Source organism: Pogoniulus pusillus, chromosome 27, assembly GCF_015220805.1.
Source record: "Pogoniulus pusillus isolate bPogPus1 chromosome 27, bPogPus1.pri, whole genome shotgun sequence".
Taxonomy (NCBI): Eukaryota; Metazoa; Chordata; class Aves; order Piciformes; family Lybiidae; genus Pogoniulus; species Pogoniulus pusillus.
Window position 1 is genome coordinate 19,673,617 of NC_087290.1, and position 17,734 is coordinate 19,691,350.

Consider the following 17,734-nt stretch of genomic DNA (forward strand, 5'->3'; position numbering starts at 1 on the left):
CTATAAAGGGTATCAGCAGGACAGCATGGCAGTATGTTCAACCAAACGGCACATGGAGGACGTCAAACACCAGTGAAATTTTCATTATGAAGTTCTTCACATCCCAAATTTAAAACATAAAATCCAAAAGACCTTCCAGTTTCTCTCAAGCTTATTTTTTTGGAATAAAATGCTAAACAACCATTTCAAAGCCCCCTCAAAAAAAAAAATTTATCCCTATGGTAATTTTAAGACAAGTGCTAGGCAAAGAGGGCTGTGTTAAACGTACTGGAAGCTACTGTTGAAAGCTGCATTAGTCCTGCCTAACTGGTGAGTTAGCACGGTTCGGTCTGGACTGATTTTGCACGGAGAAATCTAATGAGAAGCCAGTACAAGGCTTAGAAGAGGGAACTGGAAAGCCAGCAGAAGTTTTGAGCGAAAGCAGATAAAGGCAGATAGTTCAGAAGCAAGCAAATGAAACAGCCAGAACGTCTCTGAGGGTGAGAGGCAGGTAACGAGGAGTCTTGGTGGCACTGAAATACCAATACAGTCGAGCTGGTGCTGGTGTAAATGATGTTCAGAAACTCCCATGTGGAGTAACACCAACTTGGATGTTGGCAATAAGATTTGAGACCTGTCCCCTTCCAAGCCAGCAGGAAGCTGTGCCTGCCCAGCAACTGCTGAAGCAGCACCCTAAGCGTTAGGAGCTCCTGGGTAACCAGCAGGTTACTCCCGAGAACCAGGAGGGACAACCCCATGCATCAGCACTCCCTGCCCTGTGGGGGAACAGGCAGGGAAGATGCCTCATTCCCACCAGGCCCCCAGGGAGGAGACAGCACCAAGGCACAGAGCAGTACCAAGCAGGGGCAGGAGGGGTGCTGCACAGAGGGCACTGGGGCACCATGGGTGCACCATCACTGTGCAAGGCCTTGGCTGGCACAAGTCCTCAGACTCGCAGGTCACAGGATGTGGACTAAGGACAGGCCTCTCCCAGTTAAGATCTCCCACTTAGGGCTGTTCTGTGAGCATGCAGAGTCTGCTACTTACTCTGTCCCAAACAGCTATGAGTTAGAGATGAAGTGGGGCTTTGGCACTTGGGTCTTTATTTTACTGCAAGAGAGCTCTACTCTCCTAGGTGCTTTGACAATACTTTGGGTAAAACCAAACGTTCCAGTAGGCTGACAGGTTATAAAACCCTGGTAAGGTTACTTCCTGCAGAATATTCAGGCCAATAAACTCAGATGCATGAACATCCAGAGAAAGTAACACTGACAAGCAGGCACATGTGACTGAATTTGCTTGTGAGCATTTCAGAACACTCAACTGGCACCAGGACCAGGTACACACTAGGAAGCCAGAGCAGGAGGTAGACCAAAGACCACAGCCACAAGCTTCGGGGAGCTGTGAAGGGACTGGCCACAAACAGCTGCAGAAGAGAACTGCAGGCTGCCAGGACACACTCCGTGAAGTGTGCTCAAGGGAGAAAACCTTCTGCAGCATTTCCACCTGGGTAAATGTTCCTGGCGATGTCACCTTCCTGCACTGACAGACAAAGTTCATTTTGCCTTAGATTTCCAGCTTGGTCTGGTAAATCCACTCTGTAAATCAGTCAGTTGCTGTTCTGTTTATGAAAGTCGGCCTCAGGATAATGCCTCTGTAGCTAGCACATTCTAACTGACTAGATAAACAGGGCAGAAGAAGGATTTAAAGTTCAAGGCCTTTCACCTAACTCAGCCCAGAATTCTCAACTGCAAGTAGCCATACCAAAATGAGCGAATGCCACTCCAGCTCTCAGCACATTTAAGATGGACAATATCAACTTGTTCAGGTTCAAAATTTGACCTACCTTAAAAAAGTAAAAATCTGGTGGGGTATGTCCTCTAAATTCTAAATATCTAGTTAAAAAAACAAACAAATCCATTTCTCATTGCCAAGCAATAAAGAAATACACAACTAATCTTCTGCAGACAGGCCACCACTTTGCAGTGTATGTGCACAGCACCATAAGTAATTAAAGCACGTTAACACCCAAGCCTACCCACACAGCATAGGAAGTTTGTGTTCCCCAGATGGGAGACCACAACTAATCAAAGTGCTCCTAAGCAATACTAAAATGAAACAATTCAAACCCAACTGCAAAAGACTTATCTAAGCTGGGCAAATTTAGATAATGTTGGCAATGACAATTCAGAAAGACCACCAACAAGCACCAGGAATTATGCTGACTTCCCAGTCGGGATAAGGAAGCACATTCCTCAGGTGGGACAGTGCATCTCTACCCACTTAAAACTCATCTAATGATCTGCAGTTATCTTCAGGTGTATGTTGCAGAAGCAGTAATTATGGCAAGGGCTCTAATATGGCATCAAAGTTCCGTCTAAAGCAAAGTGCTGTCTCAGGAGGCAAACACCTTTGCTTGTGCTGTGCTTCCACACACCCTCTCCATGTGAAAACACAAAACAAGGACTACAATGGTTTGTTTAGAAAAATGTGAGTACCAGCAAACATTAAAGATGCTCAGGAGAAACTGACATAAACCTTCAGTGTGCTTTCACTTACAGCTAAGAGCTGCCATGTATGGCAAAGCAATCAGACCTCAGAACTGAAATAAAACATTCCACTCCCTGAAGCCGTAGTAAAAAAAGGAAGACAACTGACTAACAAGTTACAGTAGAAGCTGTTATGACACATGTAATTTCTAGTCTTGCAAGCCAATTGAACTAGGCTGATATTTTACCACATAAATACAGAGTTGGAAGCTAAAACCCATTTATTAGCACATCTTAACTCTTTAATTTTGGTAAATCAGTTATTATCTTATATTCAACTGATGTAGAACACAACATTACAGTCATTGCTTCGACTTGCATCACTGCCAGTGATGGCATTAACCTCTGAACTTCCCTGCACCCTATGCTTCTGGAACTATTGAAGTACACCGAGCAGCACAACCCGAGTGCTCTTCATGATGAAGAGGGCTAGGTGCTGAAGGCTTGTACTCAGGAGAAACAAATCATCACAGATATAACAGAAAACACAGCTCAGCTCTTTATTAAGGTTATCTTTACTTATAGCTGGCTAATGCCATCTCTTAAGAACCACTAACCTTTATAGCCCATATGGACTGCTCCAAAGGATGGAAAAGTTTGAAACAAAACCCATCTTTTTTAGAAGGCCTCTCAATGAGTTCACAAGCGTTCAGGAGCACTGTTCCTACCCACTGGCCGTTTTTGGGAGTTTTGTAAACAAGCAACACTCCTGGTTTCAGCACACACCACAGTTTGGTCCAGCTTTTTAAGGTACCACGAATCTGGAAGAGAAATAATTGCAGTTATATCTCTGTGAAGCCAATACCAAACCCACCCCCCTTAAAATTAAAAGTATTTATTAGTTTTATCTTCAAGCAAAGTTTATTAGGTCTATCAAAAGCTGATCCAGGTTTATCAAAGACAATATAAAGGCACAATTTCAATGCTCATTCCTCTGTTTTTTCTTGGTAAGTACTTATTCTACAAATGGCTACACACAAGTCCAGATATGAGGAGTATCAGAATTCATCTGAAACATTCATACACTCCCTTATCTGAGACATAACTTACCACTAGCCTGAAATAAAAACAGGATAAACTTTGGAAACAGAGCTCCTTTCAAAGTGGGTAACCATCTGACAACAAAAATAGGATAGTCACAAAGTAACTGAGAGGTAGTAGAATTCCTTAAACAAAACCTCTTATGACAGCTGTTAGCTTCAACCTGTAAGCAAAATGCAAGATCCTTTCAAGTCCCTGAATTTGCACATCTACTGAGGCTGCTTGCATCAGCTCTGTCACCTCTGGACTTAATGACCTCTGTGCCTGTGGGACTGCAGGCAGCCTTCTGAGCAACGTTTGGGCCTGCTCACATGGACTTCTGCAAAGACTGGAGAAACTTTTTTCCAGACGAGCTCGTTTGGAGCCAACTATAACAAAGAGGTAAGCAATCCTTTTCTGGTACAGTTTCCAAGCAATCACAGACAGGTACACACACTGCACTAGTACTGATGACACTGATGGCTACCTTTGAGAAATTAATTCCTCACCTCTTGTACCATACCAGTATTAGAGAACAGTTAGTTCTTAAGAGAGGAAAAGAGAGTTACCAGGAATACACAAAGGAATGGGAACCATTTTCACTGTTGTTATGGATGTAACAGAGCCTCAATTCCAAGTGTGCAATGAAAAGGACAAAGCAAGAACTGCAAAGCCAACTCATCTGAAGTGGCTGTGCACACAGGAGGGATGTGACTGTGGTGACTGCAGTTAAGTGGGAGCTGGGTTCCTCTCTTATGCCCCTAGGAGTTCAGCGCAGAGCCCCTGGGATGCAATTACTGGCTGCTGTGCTCATGGGAAAACATTAACAGCAAGTAAAAGGTTGAACTTTTCCAGTTCTGGTCAGAAAGCAGCAAGCAGCTGCTACATCTTCAACTCAGGTTTCAGACTTGGGTTCTGACCTTCAGCCAGTCAGCCATGACAATAACTGATGGGTCTGTGATAGTGCTAAGTAATTCTTTCGTAGCTCTCTTCTTTTCTTCTCTGTAATTTTTCTTCTGAACCTGCAAATAATAAAAACATTTACGAAGTCACAGCCATAAGTTAGTATGGGAGCACAAAAAGACATCTATCACTACCCGCCGAGGAGAAAGCCTGCTGAACTCCATTTGCTATAGGATCACAGAGCAGTAGCTTTAAAACACAGTACTTAACTTCCAGGTGTGAACAGCTGCTCCATGCTGGGTTGCAAGAGCAACCATGGTGCAACTATGAGCAAGTATGGCGTAACATGTTTCAGATTCTTCCACGACTCACTTTCAAGAGTAAGGACTTTGAAACTCCTGTACAACCACAAGGGGCAACAAATCAACCAAAGAGCTGCCCCTCCCCCCTTCCTTTCTTGGCATAAAGTACAAAATCAAATTTGGGCTAGATTCAGGTTTACAGGTACATGACCTGACCAGTAGCCTTCACATGCAGATTACTGCAGCAGTGATCTTCTCTCAGAGGCAAATGTGATGTTTCTCCTGACGTGGTATCTGCCAAACAGCAGTTTGGCCTTGATACAAGGTGGGGAAAGAAGACAGTCGATACCTCACAACTACTTCATACCAACTGTACCTCTGACAGTTCAGCTCTTCATGTGCTTGTCCCTGCCAGTGTGAATTATCCTATAAACTTCTGTCATCTTAAAGGCTGCACTATAGAAGTCCACACTCAAGTAACAGTACAGTAAGATTTGAAGAGAAACACCACCACAGCTCTCAAAATACTTAAATGCTGCCTAGGTCTCATCAGTACTTGACACTCTTGTCTGCTTATCAGAAAACAGGGTAACAACACCTGAATGCATTCATGGTCCATGAGGAGTCACCTGGAAATTAATTCACCTTGAGAGATTCCTTTTTCGTAAGTTTGCTTGCAGACAAGGAGATGTCCTTCTCGGAGCCATTGAAGAGCTTGGACTCAGACTGAAATTCATAAAGCACTTCGTAAATAAGCAACAGTGACAGATCCCAAGATGCATTACTGTTGGAGGAACTCTGAAAAGCACTTAAAACTTATAGCTGTGTTTGTAAGGTTCCCCTTCCTACCCACTTCAGAAAAGCACAAACAAAACCAACCACAACTTGTGTACGTGAGCTGTTCACCACCTCTCTGTGGAGACTTTTCATCAGGGTTTCACGTGAAAGCAGTCTGAAACTCCTCCAGAGGCAGCTGAATTATATACGGTAAACAGCCCACATAGCCTGTTCCTTAGTATGCCACAGCCTGGATGAGTGCAGCATTACTGCAGCAGAAAAGAAAGCTTTAGGAGAATCCTGGTGTTTAAACACAGGAGTTGCTCCATGATGCATGAATCCCAGAATCTTCATTCGTCACTCAACAGCCCCTCCAAAGGGACTGCTGCAGAGGCACTTACCCCATGACCCATGAAGGAAGACACAGCCTCTTCACCCTGGGATTCAGTGCTCTCTAAGGCAGAGTGTAACTGACCACTAATGGCACTCTGTCTGCTCCTTTCTCCCTAACCCCACGCTCTGATTACTTTGCAAATCATCTTCCAGAAGCTCACAGCCGCCAGGCAGGGGAGCCAGACTCAGGTTTGTTCATGACACTCAAGTCCTTGTTCACGGCAGGGCAATATGCTGCCTCAGCAGCACATGATTTCTTCCTCCTGCCTCTTCCCACACCTTGGACTGTTCAAAGTTTACTCTTTGGCACGTATTGCCCACTAGTGGAAAGGGAACTAGAGGCACCAAATCTGGGATACAGAGATGTCTGAAAAATGAAAAAAGAGAGAAAAGCAAAGGGGGAGAGGGGGGGAAGAGAAGGATAAAAAGAGGAACCCCCTCCCAAGGTGATTCCATCTCAGTTATGTTACTCTTACTGCAATTCGAAGAGCACTGACCCATGATCTACTACACAAACTCCAGATGAATTACAAAGAGTTACATTTCTTTGTGCACTGAAATATAAGCCTGATGGACCTAAAATTCTTGCCTACTCAGAGGAAGAACAAGGAAGAAAACAGAAAAAGACATCTCAATGTAACCTTCTGAGCTGTATAAATTTAAGGGCAGTTTATGCTCAGCATTTCAAAGCTCAGGCTGTACTGCAAAGGCTGTTCACTGAATTTCTAGCTCAAGATTCTATGAAGCTACAGCCAAGAACATGCAAGTTCTGAGAACACTGCAACAGGTCTCCTGGTCTTAGCACTCAAGAAAGATTTAAAAGTGGAACAAAGCAACTGAACTTTAATCCTACTTTGGCTCCTTTAATTCACAAGTAAAACTGCACAGGAGTCTGCTTAGTATCAAAAAGATTTTTGCAGTTACTGGCAAAAAGTAATTTTATCTCCAACTCAGATTCTAACTCCCATATTCATCTTAGAAAAATGAAAGAAACCTCTTCATTTTATATTAAAGATATGTTTTTAACACTCCAAATTTAGCTTTAAGACAAGTATACAACTTGAAATTGAATTCCTGTCTAGAAGGTTACGGAAATACAGTACTTGAAATGTAATGACAGAAGAGGGGAAAAAGCTTATCGCTGACACATAAGAAGAGGTAATGAACTCGTTATGCAAGCTTTAATGGAGCCACTTAAGCAAAACATTCATCAATATTCCAGTTTCTCTCTACCAGAAAGCTAATGCAATTGAAAGGTCTTGCATACAAGAGCTCCAAACCAGTATCAAAGCTTAAGAAAACTCATTTTCTCAGCATCTCAGTTTAAAAGCTCACTAATGGGACACTGAAAGGTCCAACGGATGATGAGACAGATCAGTGATACACAGATTGTTAAGCTTGTGGCTTTCTCAGTGTTACATCCACACAATGTGCACAGGATTGAAATTCAGAAGAAAAAAAAACATTTCAAGAGAACTTACTGCAGCTCCCAGTGAGATACCTTCAACACTAGATCCTGAGCAAATCTCACTACTGCTTTTCCATTCTTAATCAGAGGTGAAGTAGCAAACCTTCTTTCTACAGCTGTGACAGACAGTTACCATCTCCTCTTAGCCTGAAGTGATTTGTTGGTTGTAATGGAACCACTACTAACATCAAGCCCCAGATGTAACAATTGCAAATATACAGAAGAAAGAAAAATATGTATTAGGTGAAGCAGGAATACTGCTCTCATTTTTAACAGTAGAGAGACACAAGCAGAAGTAATGACAAAGAACACAAAGGCTTAAGATCCTGAAAAAAAAAAAGAGAACAAAACAAACTGGACACTCAGAGATAAATTATTAATAGAGCCTTAAATAAATCCAAGGTAAGAGAGACAGAATGAACTTGATTTACAAACCAAAAATGATTCTCAGGTTTCTACACCAACAGAAATACTTTTATCAGAAGCAAGCTGGATGCAAAAAGCAGGCTTCCTTGATCTCCCTGACAAGTAAAGCTCTAAGATGCAGTAAAGCTGAAAGATGCAAGGTTTTCTGATTTCAAGTCAGATGTAAGACACCAACAGCTTGAAATGCTTAGCTGGACACAAAAGCGCAGCATCAGCTGCAGTAGCCAACCTGCTCTCCCCACTGCCATTCGGATGAACCTTATTACACAGCAAAACGCTACTAGAGTCTTCAAGGCACTTTGATCTCACAGAATCATAGAATCTACGAGGCTATGAATGTGATTCCTTGGACTGTCTTTAATGGTCTCTGACACATGAAACACCATTGAAAGATGTGTGTCAAGACTGGTCTCCAAGGGGTGCATCTGCCTACGCTCAGGGCTAGCTCTGGCAGACAGCTCTGCAGTGCTAACTTTGCAGCAGTGTTATAGAAAGAGCTGCAGGTATCTCCCCTATTTTCCTTGGGAACTTGCTGTGTTCAAGCTCAGGGCCTCTCCTTCCCCCGTAGAGCAGCCCATGCCTACTGTGTCCTAACAATCTGTGTAAGGATCTGTTAGCACATCTGCCTCTGTAAAAAGCAGTGGACATTAGCAGACAGAAAAGAAGAGATCACTGAAAGTCACATAGCTGGATGCGGTAAAACCTTTAAACTTTATCCTGTAGCAATGCCTGAGGAAGAAAACCAAATTATCTTGGCTGCTTCCTTCAGTGACTCGATGCCCTCTGCAAAAGTCAGACTTCCCTTCTTCAATCTTTAATGTATTGAAGCAGAAGATTTCTGGTTTATGAGATACCAAACTGAAAAAATCTTTCTGAAATTCTGCATTCTACATAGACAAAAATCCCTAGGTTCAAAAAACCAGTGCCTGACATGCCAGACTCTGCTGACCAAAATGTTCAGGCACTCCAGGAGACACAATGGGACAACAAACGAGCAGGGCTGCATCATGGTGACCTAAGCAATGTCCTAGAACTGACACTTTCTGTAACTGCAAGCTGCAAGTCTAGAAGAGCCAGAGACAGGAGGCTATTCTTTTTACACAAACCTCTCACGTGGTCACTATTTCAGCATCACACTTTTGTTCTGAAAAATTGTATTGCAGACTCTTGTAAATAATTGCAATCAGAATAAAAGAGCTCTGGAGAGAAAATGCTTAGCATGGCTACATAACAAGAGTCTTTTCAGAAGCTCAGGTAATTAATGTTCTCTTCCTCTTCAAATTTTACCCACCCCAAGATGCCTTGATTGTGGTGACTGCAGTGCCTATCTCCCAACTCCACTTTAGATGTTCTCAGTTTTCACTGCACCTCAGTGAGCCTTTTCTACCTTGGGACTACACAATGGTGATCATGAATTTGCCTGGCTCCTGCCTATTTTGTTTCTGTTACCAAGACCAGCAAAAAGCACAAACATGCAGAGCAATTACATCTAGCTTAATATTCTACTGAGCATGCTTTTCTCTGTTTTCTCACTGGCTCAGAGAAACAGGCCTTTACACTTGGAAGGTACAGAAGCCAGAACACTGGATTTCACTTGTCTGCTTTGGCAATTTAAACCACTAATTGCACCTAGAGTCTCCTTAACTTTCTTATTGAGATTTGCCACACCTCAGTGAGCAGCATATTCACCCACAGCTTCCAAGTTCCTTAGTAAGAGCTGGTGTCCACCTACTGTTACATTTGGTGAGACAACATCCCACCCAAAGATGACAGTGAGAAGACTTCACATTTCATCTTCACTAATTTGTGTTGCAGATATCCATGTGATGTCATGCTGAGAGCTCTGCTAAGAAAACCTCTGCCATCTTCATCTGTGGCTGAATCTGAAGAGCAGCTCTGGAGATCACCCACAGCAACAGCTGAATGCATTTGCACTCAATTAAGGCTGCAGAATTCCTTTGCACACTGGCGTTCCAAGACAGAGAGGAGACCAGACTCCTTACCTTGCTTTTTGACATGGAGTGTGCTGTATCCTCTTTGCTCTGTGACACATCGTCCTTCCCTTTATCGAAACCTTAAAGAGAAGACAGCACTGTTGCAAATGATTTGGAGACATGAACATTTCATAGGGACCAGACTGTGGCATGACCGTGGGAGCTGTGCTCATCATGAAGAAGTGCAAACTGCATTTCCAAACAACACATGCATACCACACCAGTTAAAACCAGCCAGTTACTGCAATGCAAACTAATTTAATGCTCACTCAGACAAGAGCAGTCCACCACACTTGGACAGCACTGCACCCGATCCAGTAACCTGATGAATTGTAAATGTTGTGTGTAAACTTCATCTGATGAATTGCAAGTACAGTGAGCAAACATCTGTCCTCTTCTCACTGTCCCTCATCTGCATATATGTCCCTCATCTACATACATTCTATTTCTGCAGCTAGAAAGAACTGCTAAGCACCACCTACATGAAAGCAAACCTAACCCACAGATGAAGATCACCAGTCAGTTTTTCAGCCAGAAGATGGAAAAGGTTGCTTGTGTTAACCTGGAATTTCTGCTGTCAACTTCGCACTGCGTAAGTGTATCTACAGGGTTTCTATTCAGCGCCACTGAAATCCCTCACGTCACCTGTGAGTAACTCACAGCCCCACACTCTCTCCATGTCCCAAAAGCAAAGTCAGGCAATGGCCATAGCCAACAAATATCTGACAACAGAAAGGGGGGGCCACAACTGGCACAGGCGCTGCTGTGCAGCTGCTGTGTCACAGAACACACACTGAGAAACAAGCACCCTCTTCAAGACAATCTACTCTGTCTACAGAGACAGAAGAGCTCAGCCACCTATTTGATTTGAAAAGGCTGGTGGTGGCCTAAAGGCTTCAGAAACAGTGGCAAAACAAACCATGCCATGCATTTAGAATTAAATATGTGGAAAAATATGAAGTCATAGATGAATAGCAGGAACAATCCAGGCAGCTGCGAAGCCCTGCATGGCTCCCACAGTGGTACCCACCAGAGCGCCCTACACCAGCAGGTCAGTTGCACAAATGGACACCAAAAGCTCCCCTGAGCCTCCCTCTGAATGTATGCAATAGAAACTGGTACTCAAGCCACTAAAATGAGAGGATTTATCAGAGACAGCTTGATTTAAGGTTCTTCAGGGGAGCACGTGTAGAAGAACTGCAAGTCCTTGCAGCAGCACTGAACAGTTTGCTCATGATAGGATCACTTTTATCTTCCTCAATGTCTTTATCCTTTCACAACTTCCCATACCCAGAAACTCTAAGTCAGAAATAGTTCAGCTATCACACACACACACCTCTTGAGAAACTTCACTCAATTACAGTGAAAAAAGGTTGATCTTCAGGTTACAGGGGAAGTCATCCTCTTATCTTTGGCCTGGAAATCAGAGCTTTGGAGTTTTTTGTTCTTATATACTAAGTTTTGAAGAGATTCTTTTTTAAGATGAGATTTTTTAGAACTCACACAATGTGTATTTTATGTTCACACAAAGCAAACCTTATATGCCTGTAAGGAAACCTTTGCCTGTCTTTACAGAAGCAGTTCATGAAACCTTTCTCTCCTGAAACCCTTCCAACATATCTGTGGCATGTTTGCTCAGCTAATGAAACTGATAATGCAGAAGCCTATCTGACCACAGGGGAAAAGGACATAGATGGGCGAAGATGTGTGGAAAGGCAAGGGCTGACCCAGAGGCCAGGAGGCAAGCTTCCTATGTCACACCAGCCATGAAAGCAGACAGCATCAGCCAGTGCGGAAACAGAACAAGGGCTGCTTCCAGCCTTAGAGGACAGACCTGCCTCAGTTCACTCAAGTCACTACATTCAGTCTCAGTTTTATGCAGTCACAGACCAGAACAGTAGTAATGAGGCATTCTCCTCACCCCTATAGCCAAAAAAAAACCATCACAGAATGGCTTAGTTTGGAGGGGACCTTAGAGATCATCTGTTCCAAAATCCCTGAAAATGTAATGCTGGAATTCTCTAACAGCTTTTTCGTCTTTACTTATTTATAGGCACACACAGAGAACTTAGTGATAAAGGAGAAATAAAGGAGGAAGGGCTAAGTCAGTGCTCTTGGAGAATAGAGGCTTTAATTCACAGTCATGTACCCATGGATTTCATCTCTTTGCCCCCAGTGTCTCCAAGCCTGAGAGGTGTGTGCACTTGTGGCTCTATAACCCTGCCATCAGACTGATCATTCCCCTCCTTACATGCACAGCCAAGGGCTGTCTGAGAGGTCTGTCAGTGACCCCAAGTGAATGTGCTGCAAGAAACAGCTTGCATTGCTCCATCTTGGTCCATGAGAAAATCCACTGACTGAGCTTCACATCCCACACCATCCCACTTGTAAGCCCCTCTCTGTAGAAGGAATAAGCTCACTTGCAATACAGAAGGGTTCTTTCAACATACATTTTTGCAGACAGAGAAAATAAATCATCATGCAGCAGCTGATCCAGACACACACTCAGCCACTCCAAGGATGTCTTCAAGGGAGGCCCCTGTTGAGGTGGAGGAGAGCTCAGAACCATAAGCACAGTTCTAACAAGCACAGTTTGATACTAACTCCTGCAGGGAAATCTGTATTGAAAGGGCACGAAGAGCTATTTGGGTCCAAGCTGAGGGCAGCACACACTTTGCTATGGAAATACTTGGTCAAGAAACAACACCAGTACAGTTACATTCACAGAATCAACAACAACAAACGCTGTTTGCTCTCTTCCTGCTATCAGTCATGAAGAAGAAATGTCCCTATGGATTTCTGACACAGACAACATCAAAGCCAAGAAAGCTGTGCCTCTAAATGATGCATTGTGTTGCTGCTTCTTTTTTGCAGTTTTGTTCACCTCAGAGGTACTGAAAATTGCACCAGGAGAGGTCACTGATTCAGTGTCTGGCCCAGACTGCCAGGGCAGGAGAGGCAGTCTAACAAAAGGCATGTGCTTCAAGTATTTCAGTGTTTATCAGCAGTGGTCTGCGGCTTTGTCTTTTAGCTTACTTGCTGCTTTCCATCCTGTAATTCAATCAGGAACTCTTCAGCACGATAACCTGAGCTCACATTTCACAGCATAGGAATGCAGATGCTGAAGGTCCCTTTCTGTAACATCCTCTCTATTAGAGTTTGTGTATCATTTTCTACCTAAAACCCGTAAAACAATCTTGGAAGCTAGGACCCAGCAGGGAAGTGCTGTTCAAACCAGCATTCAGAACTCTCAGGATGAAGACACTTTTCCAAAGTCACAGCTTTAACTTAAACACAAGCTTCAGTCTTGCAGCCTCTACAGCAGCCCTAGACATCAGCAGTTGCGTTTAGAGCAACACTAGGTCTTGGTAGGCTTTCTCCCAGTGTAGCAGTCCTTGTCTTAGCATCACAAGCCTCATAGGCTCTGAAGGCTGATCCCAACACCAGTGCAGTCAGCCACAGTTTATGGTATGACCTTTGAAGCCAGGGGAAACTGCCCATTAGTACCTTCCTGCTATGAGCACTGGGCACGTTCTTCCACAACCAACAGGTAGGAATCTCTGAGCTTTGGGATTCCTGCAGGAGCCTGACAGCTGCAGGCTGTGAAACTGCACAAACAGAACCCTACACACTCTACACATCAATTAGACTAAATCAAAGAGTGTTTTCTCAGAGACTGAGCTGGAACACACAGTCAATACCAAAACATCGCCTTCAACAAAAAATGAGACATATATACCTTGTAAGAGTATTATTACAGAACCTCTAGGTTGAAACACAGAAGTGTTTAGTGAAGAGATTTCAACTGTGAAGCTCGAGAGAGCTGCAGTTCCCTAAAGTCGCACCCGCAATCTGTCCCTTCAATCAATCCTGAGGAAGGCCAGACACAAACCAACCACGTAACACCTCCTACATCTCAAGTACTGGTTTTGTACCTCTCCACAAATGCCATCTGCAATTTAGAGTACCTGAGAAAAACACATTAGGAAAAGCATGTTACTTTTTAATGTCAGATCTGCTTCATACAGAAGGAATAATTACTATCCACTGGAGGCTTTTTTATTTCAAACAAAAGAACCCCCAGGGAAAAAAAGTAATGCAATGCATGAAAAGATCACAAATAGGAAGCCCAGTAACTATATTCCTGGCTTCCAAATGAAATGCAAAGAACAGACTGATTTGATCACTGTGTGCACATGCACTCATGAAGAGGAAAACGTAAAGCATAAAGACAGGCTTCTGGAAGAGTCAGGAGCTGGCCTTACTGCTGTTATATGATCAACAAGGTAGAAAGCCAGGAAAGCCCTTTGTAAGGAACTGAAGACAGGAGCCAATAGTCTTTCTGCCTGGTTTTCAAAAGCTTCCTAACAACCAGTTTTAAGGAAATACCTTATTAACTAATTCAGACTCCTCTGTGGATTCTGAAGCAGAAAGAATGCAAAAAGCAAGCAAAGTCCTTTGATGTGTTTCACCACAGTCACATTTTGTGTTGTACACAGTATTTGAGATAAACAAGAACCGCCACAAATTCTCCTTACTGTAACTATACACGAGGCAAGATCTACTCCCTTCTTAAACTGGGAGACTACACCTTCCAGCACATTAAGACAGAACATTTTTAGTTATAACTTTACACTCTATTTTTTATTAAAAATTGGTTACCATTTGTTCTGCATATTAAGAAGTCACTCACTGACCACTTATGGACAGCAAACAGCTTTCATGTAGAATTCTATGCAGGAAAAAGGCAAATATGAAATGAATCCTTTCTCTTTTCAGCAATTCCCAGCCTACAGGCATTTAAGAGAAGGAGGATCTGTCTAGTTGCTAACTCCATGCTTTCAGGCATTGAGATCTCTATTTTCTCAGCAGCCTGAATAAAACCCAGTGGCACACTCGTGGTAGCAGGTTAATCATTCCGTGAAATAGAGTGAAAGGAAACGTTACAGGGTAAAACATGAAGTTCAGTAGCAGTTGGTGTGCCAAGCATCTGTCCCCACCTGTCTGAGGCCCGCCACGGTGCTCCAGTGATTCTGCAAGCCAGGACCAGCCAGTGATGCAGGGGATCTCCCTAACCACCAGCCTGTAACCTCACCTGTTCTTTGCACTCCATCTCTTTTCCTTAGTGTCAGAGCTAGGAGTTACAAGTTCAATGAGCCATTCTGCAGAAGGCACACAGCAAAAATGTGAAAGCTATTTTACTTGAAAACCACATTGTGGCCCCTGGGGCTACGCAACCCAGAGCCTACGTGTGCAGGCACAAGACAAGTCACACTCCCAGAGTAATCCTGTTAAGAACATGCAATTCCTACAGTGGCCCCTTTCAGGAAGAGGTCACCTTGTAACATGCTTTGAAGCATCACTTTCCTGATGTAAATCCAGGCACCTGTACCAGAAGCACATATTATGGACAATTAAACCCCAGAAATTAATGTCGGTGTTCCAGTACTGATCTTCAGGAGACAAGGATTATGAGCAAAACGAGATTCAAGCCCTTTCTGATGTTAAATGTCTTGACAATCTTGCACTGCAGAGTTTAGCAAGCGTATGCTTTTAGCCTTAACTCACTCTACCTTGTCTTTTTATGTTGAGCCACGGAGAAGGAGCATGCAGATTCTTCAGCAGTTACAGCCAAATGAAAACCGTCTGCTGTACCTTACGATGTTAAAGCAAGTCCTTTGTCTGCACGGGGAGCATAAAGTACAAGGCAGGAAGGCATTTATAAGCCACGTTACAGAACTTCAGTACCACAACTAGTATTGCAGCCGGCAGAGAGAGATTTGCTGTGTTGTGAGCTAACTTACAGGCTTGCTCATTTGCAAACCTTCCCCTACAAAGAGCTGCTACCCAAACGCATACAAGCAATATTCTTTCTGATTTCTGCCACCATCTCAGCACATTACTTCCATTCAAGCTGAACAATGTGAGATGGAAGCTCTATTTTCTTCTGAGCATTGTAATAAATAAGACAGAAACAAACCTGGTAAGACAGGAGAGAATTCGTTGTATCCTCCGAAGGAAGCATTGCGGACAAGCTTCCGGCCGTCGGCTCTGGGGGAGAAGACAGCCGAGAGCCCAGCACACGAAGAAAACCTGCGTCGCACCGGCCCCTCTTCCTTCATCAGTTAAGGCTCTGGGGAAGGATTATGCTCTTTGGGAAAGCTGGCAGCATCAGCTGCTTGAGACAAGAGCGTTGCAGTAACTGCCTTTTACCTCACATTCTGATGAGTAAGATACAGAGGTAAAAAAAGCCACACCAAAGGAAAGGCCCACATGAAAAATGCAGTGATGAGAGAGAGGCTGCCAAAGCAGCAGCGAGCCAAGCAACGCTATACTGCTCTCAAACCCATTAGGATGCTTACAGCAGAACAGCTTTGTTTCAGCTTCTCTCTTTTGTTTAAAGGGAGGGTTTTATTTACTCTCATTGACTCTGCAATATTTCTACATATAAAACCAGACTCACTCCTAGAAGAGCTGCACAAAATAAGCTCAAACACACTCTTTCCTTTCCGACTCTCTAGATACCTCAGGTGGCACTCAGAACGCTCAGACGAGCCAACCCGAATGTTAAATACCAAAAATCCCCAGAGGTCCGTGCCTCCAGGCTAGAAACCAGCTGACCCAAGCTGCTCTTGCTGGCAGTTACTGGCAAGGATCAAGTAAGCTCCCTCTAACCTACTCCACTCACTGGCCATCAGACTCACTGCTGCTTTGCCCTGGGACTGACCTGCATGGCCTCCCTCTTCAGAGGTGGACTTCCCTTCCCATGTGGTGCTCTCTGTTGATCCCATTTTCCTCACTGCACCTTATTTCTGACAAAATACGTTTTGAAATCTACTCTGTTTGCTGGAAAGCAGAAAAATAAGGACACTAAAAGCTGCCCTGAAACTATGAACTTGGTTCTCTCCTACTCTGTATTACAGTTCTCTTCCTCTTACAAAGTGAAACATGTCCCACAAGTGAAATGAACAGTGTAAACTTCATTAACCCTCAAACAATATTACCTGCTTGAGCAAATAAGTGAACTCATTGTTTCAGCTCACACCGCCTCAAGGGTACTGCCGTAGATGGAAGCATTTTATAACCCCTGTAAAGTCTAGAACTGTCAGAGTTGTATGTGCAGCAGTACCTGCAGATACACCACCAGGACACGCAGAAAACGCTGACAACAACTTCTCTGGCTAGGAAGCACAATGACCTCCAGGATTCTGTGAGTCACTCGAACTTCATGTCTCTTGAAGGCTAATGCCACAGTACACACCAAGGGAAAAAGATGTAATTGGAAAAACCCCACCAATGAGCCAGCAACAGAAACCATTTCGTGTTGATAGGTAACATTCACATCTTTCAGGCAAGAGGTGAAGAACTCTGCTCAGTTCAGCACAAGGTGGAACGGAAACTGGCTGATCATGGCATTGATCCAGGCCTGTTTCCATTCATCCATTACAGTCTCACACTTCTCTCAGATGAAACAGTCCTTGTCCCAGGAGGAACAGAAAGAATATATGAAAAACTGAAGGAGTGGGATGTTAGATCAGCAAAGGGGAAATAAAAGGAGGGAGAACATCACTTTCCTCTCCTTTTTCTTTTTTTAACAAACACAGATCTACATGATTTCACCAATTCCATCTTAACTACAAAACAGGGCAACTACCTTGGTCCAGGTCTCTTCAGATTATGCTTTTCCTTTTTTCTAATTAAAACGAAGAGAAAAAAGCTTCACTTACACACAGAAGGAATTGTATCCTCTCATTACAGACCTCTCTTGCCCAGTTAATGGGTTTGTTATCTCATCTCTCAGCCTCAGGGCTGTGACCCTGCCTGGGAACACTCTGCTGGCACTGCTATCAGTACGTTTTCATATCTTGTACCACAACGGCAGGGTCGCAGCAGCCCAATGGGAGGCTCCACCACCAGCCAGCT

The 17,734-nt window shown here is 43.6% G+C and overlaps 1 protein-coding gene across 8 annotated transcripts in view; it reads right to left on the reverse strand.

The window, feature by feature from the left end:
* Positions 1 to 17,734, reverse strand: part of OSBPL8 (oxysterol binding protein like 8) — a 79,895-nt gene that overhangs the window by 20,960 nt on the left and 41,201 nt on the right. For 7 of the 8 annotated variants that reach the window (XM_064166662.1, XM_064166658.1, XM_064166654.1 and 4 more), the window contains 4 exons: positions 9,821 to 9,891; positions 5,399 to 5,479; positions 4,469 to 4,570; positions 3,086 to 3,289 (listed from right to left, as the gene is read on the reverse strand). In XM_064166662.1, the coding sequence (XP_064022732.1) occupies positions 3,086 to 3,289; positions 4,469 to 4,570; positions 5,399 to 5,479; positions 9,821 to 9,891 (458 nt within the window). Of the gene's footprint in view, positions 1 to 3,085; positions 3,290 to 4,468; positions 4,571 to 5,398; positions 5,480 to 9,820; positions 9,892 to 15,791; positions 15,934 to 17,734 lie in introns of those variants that run through there. The other variant, XM_064166659.1, reaches the window with a different exon arrangement.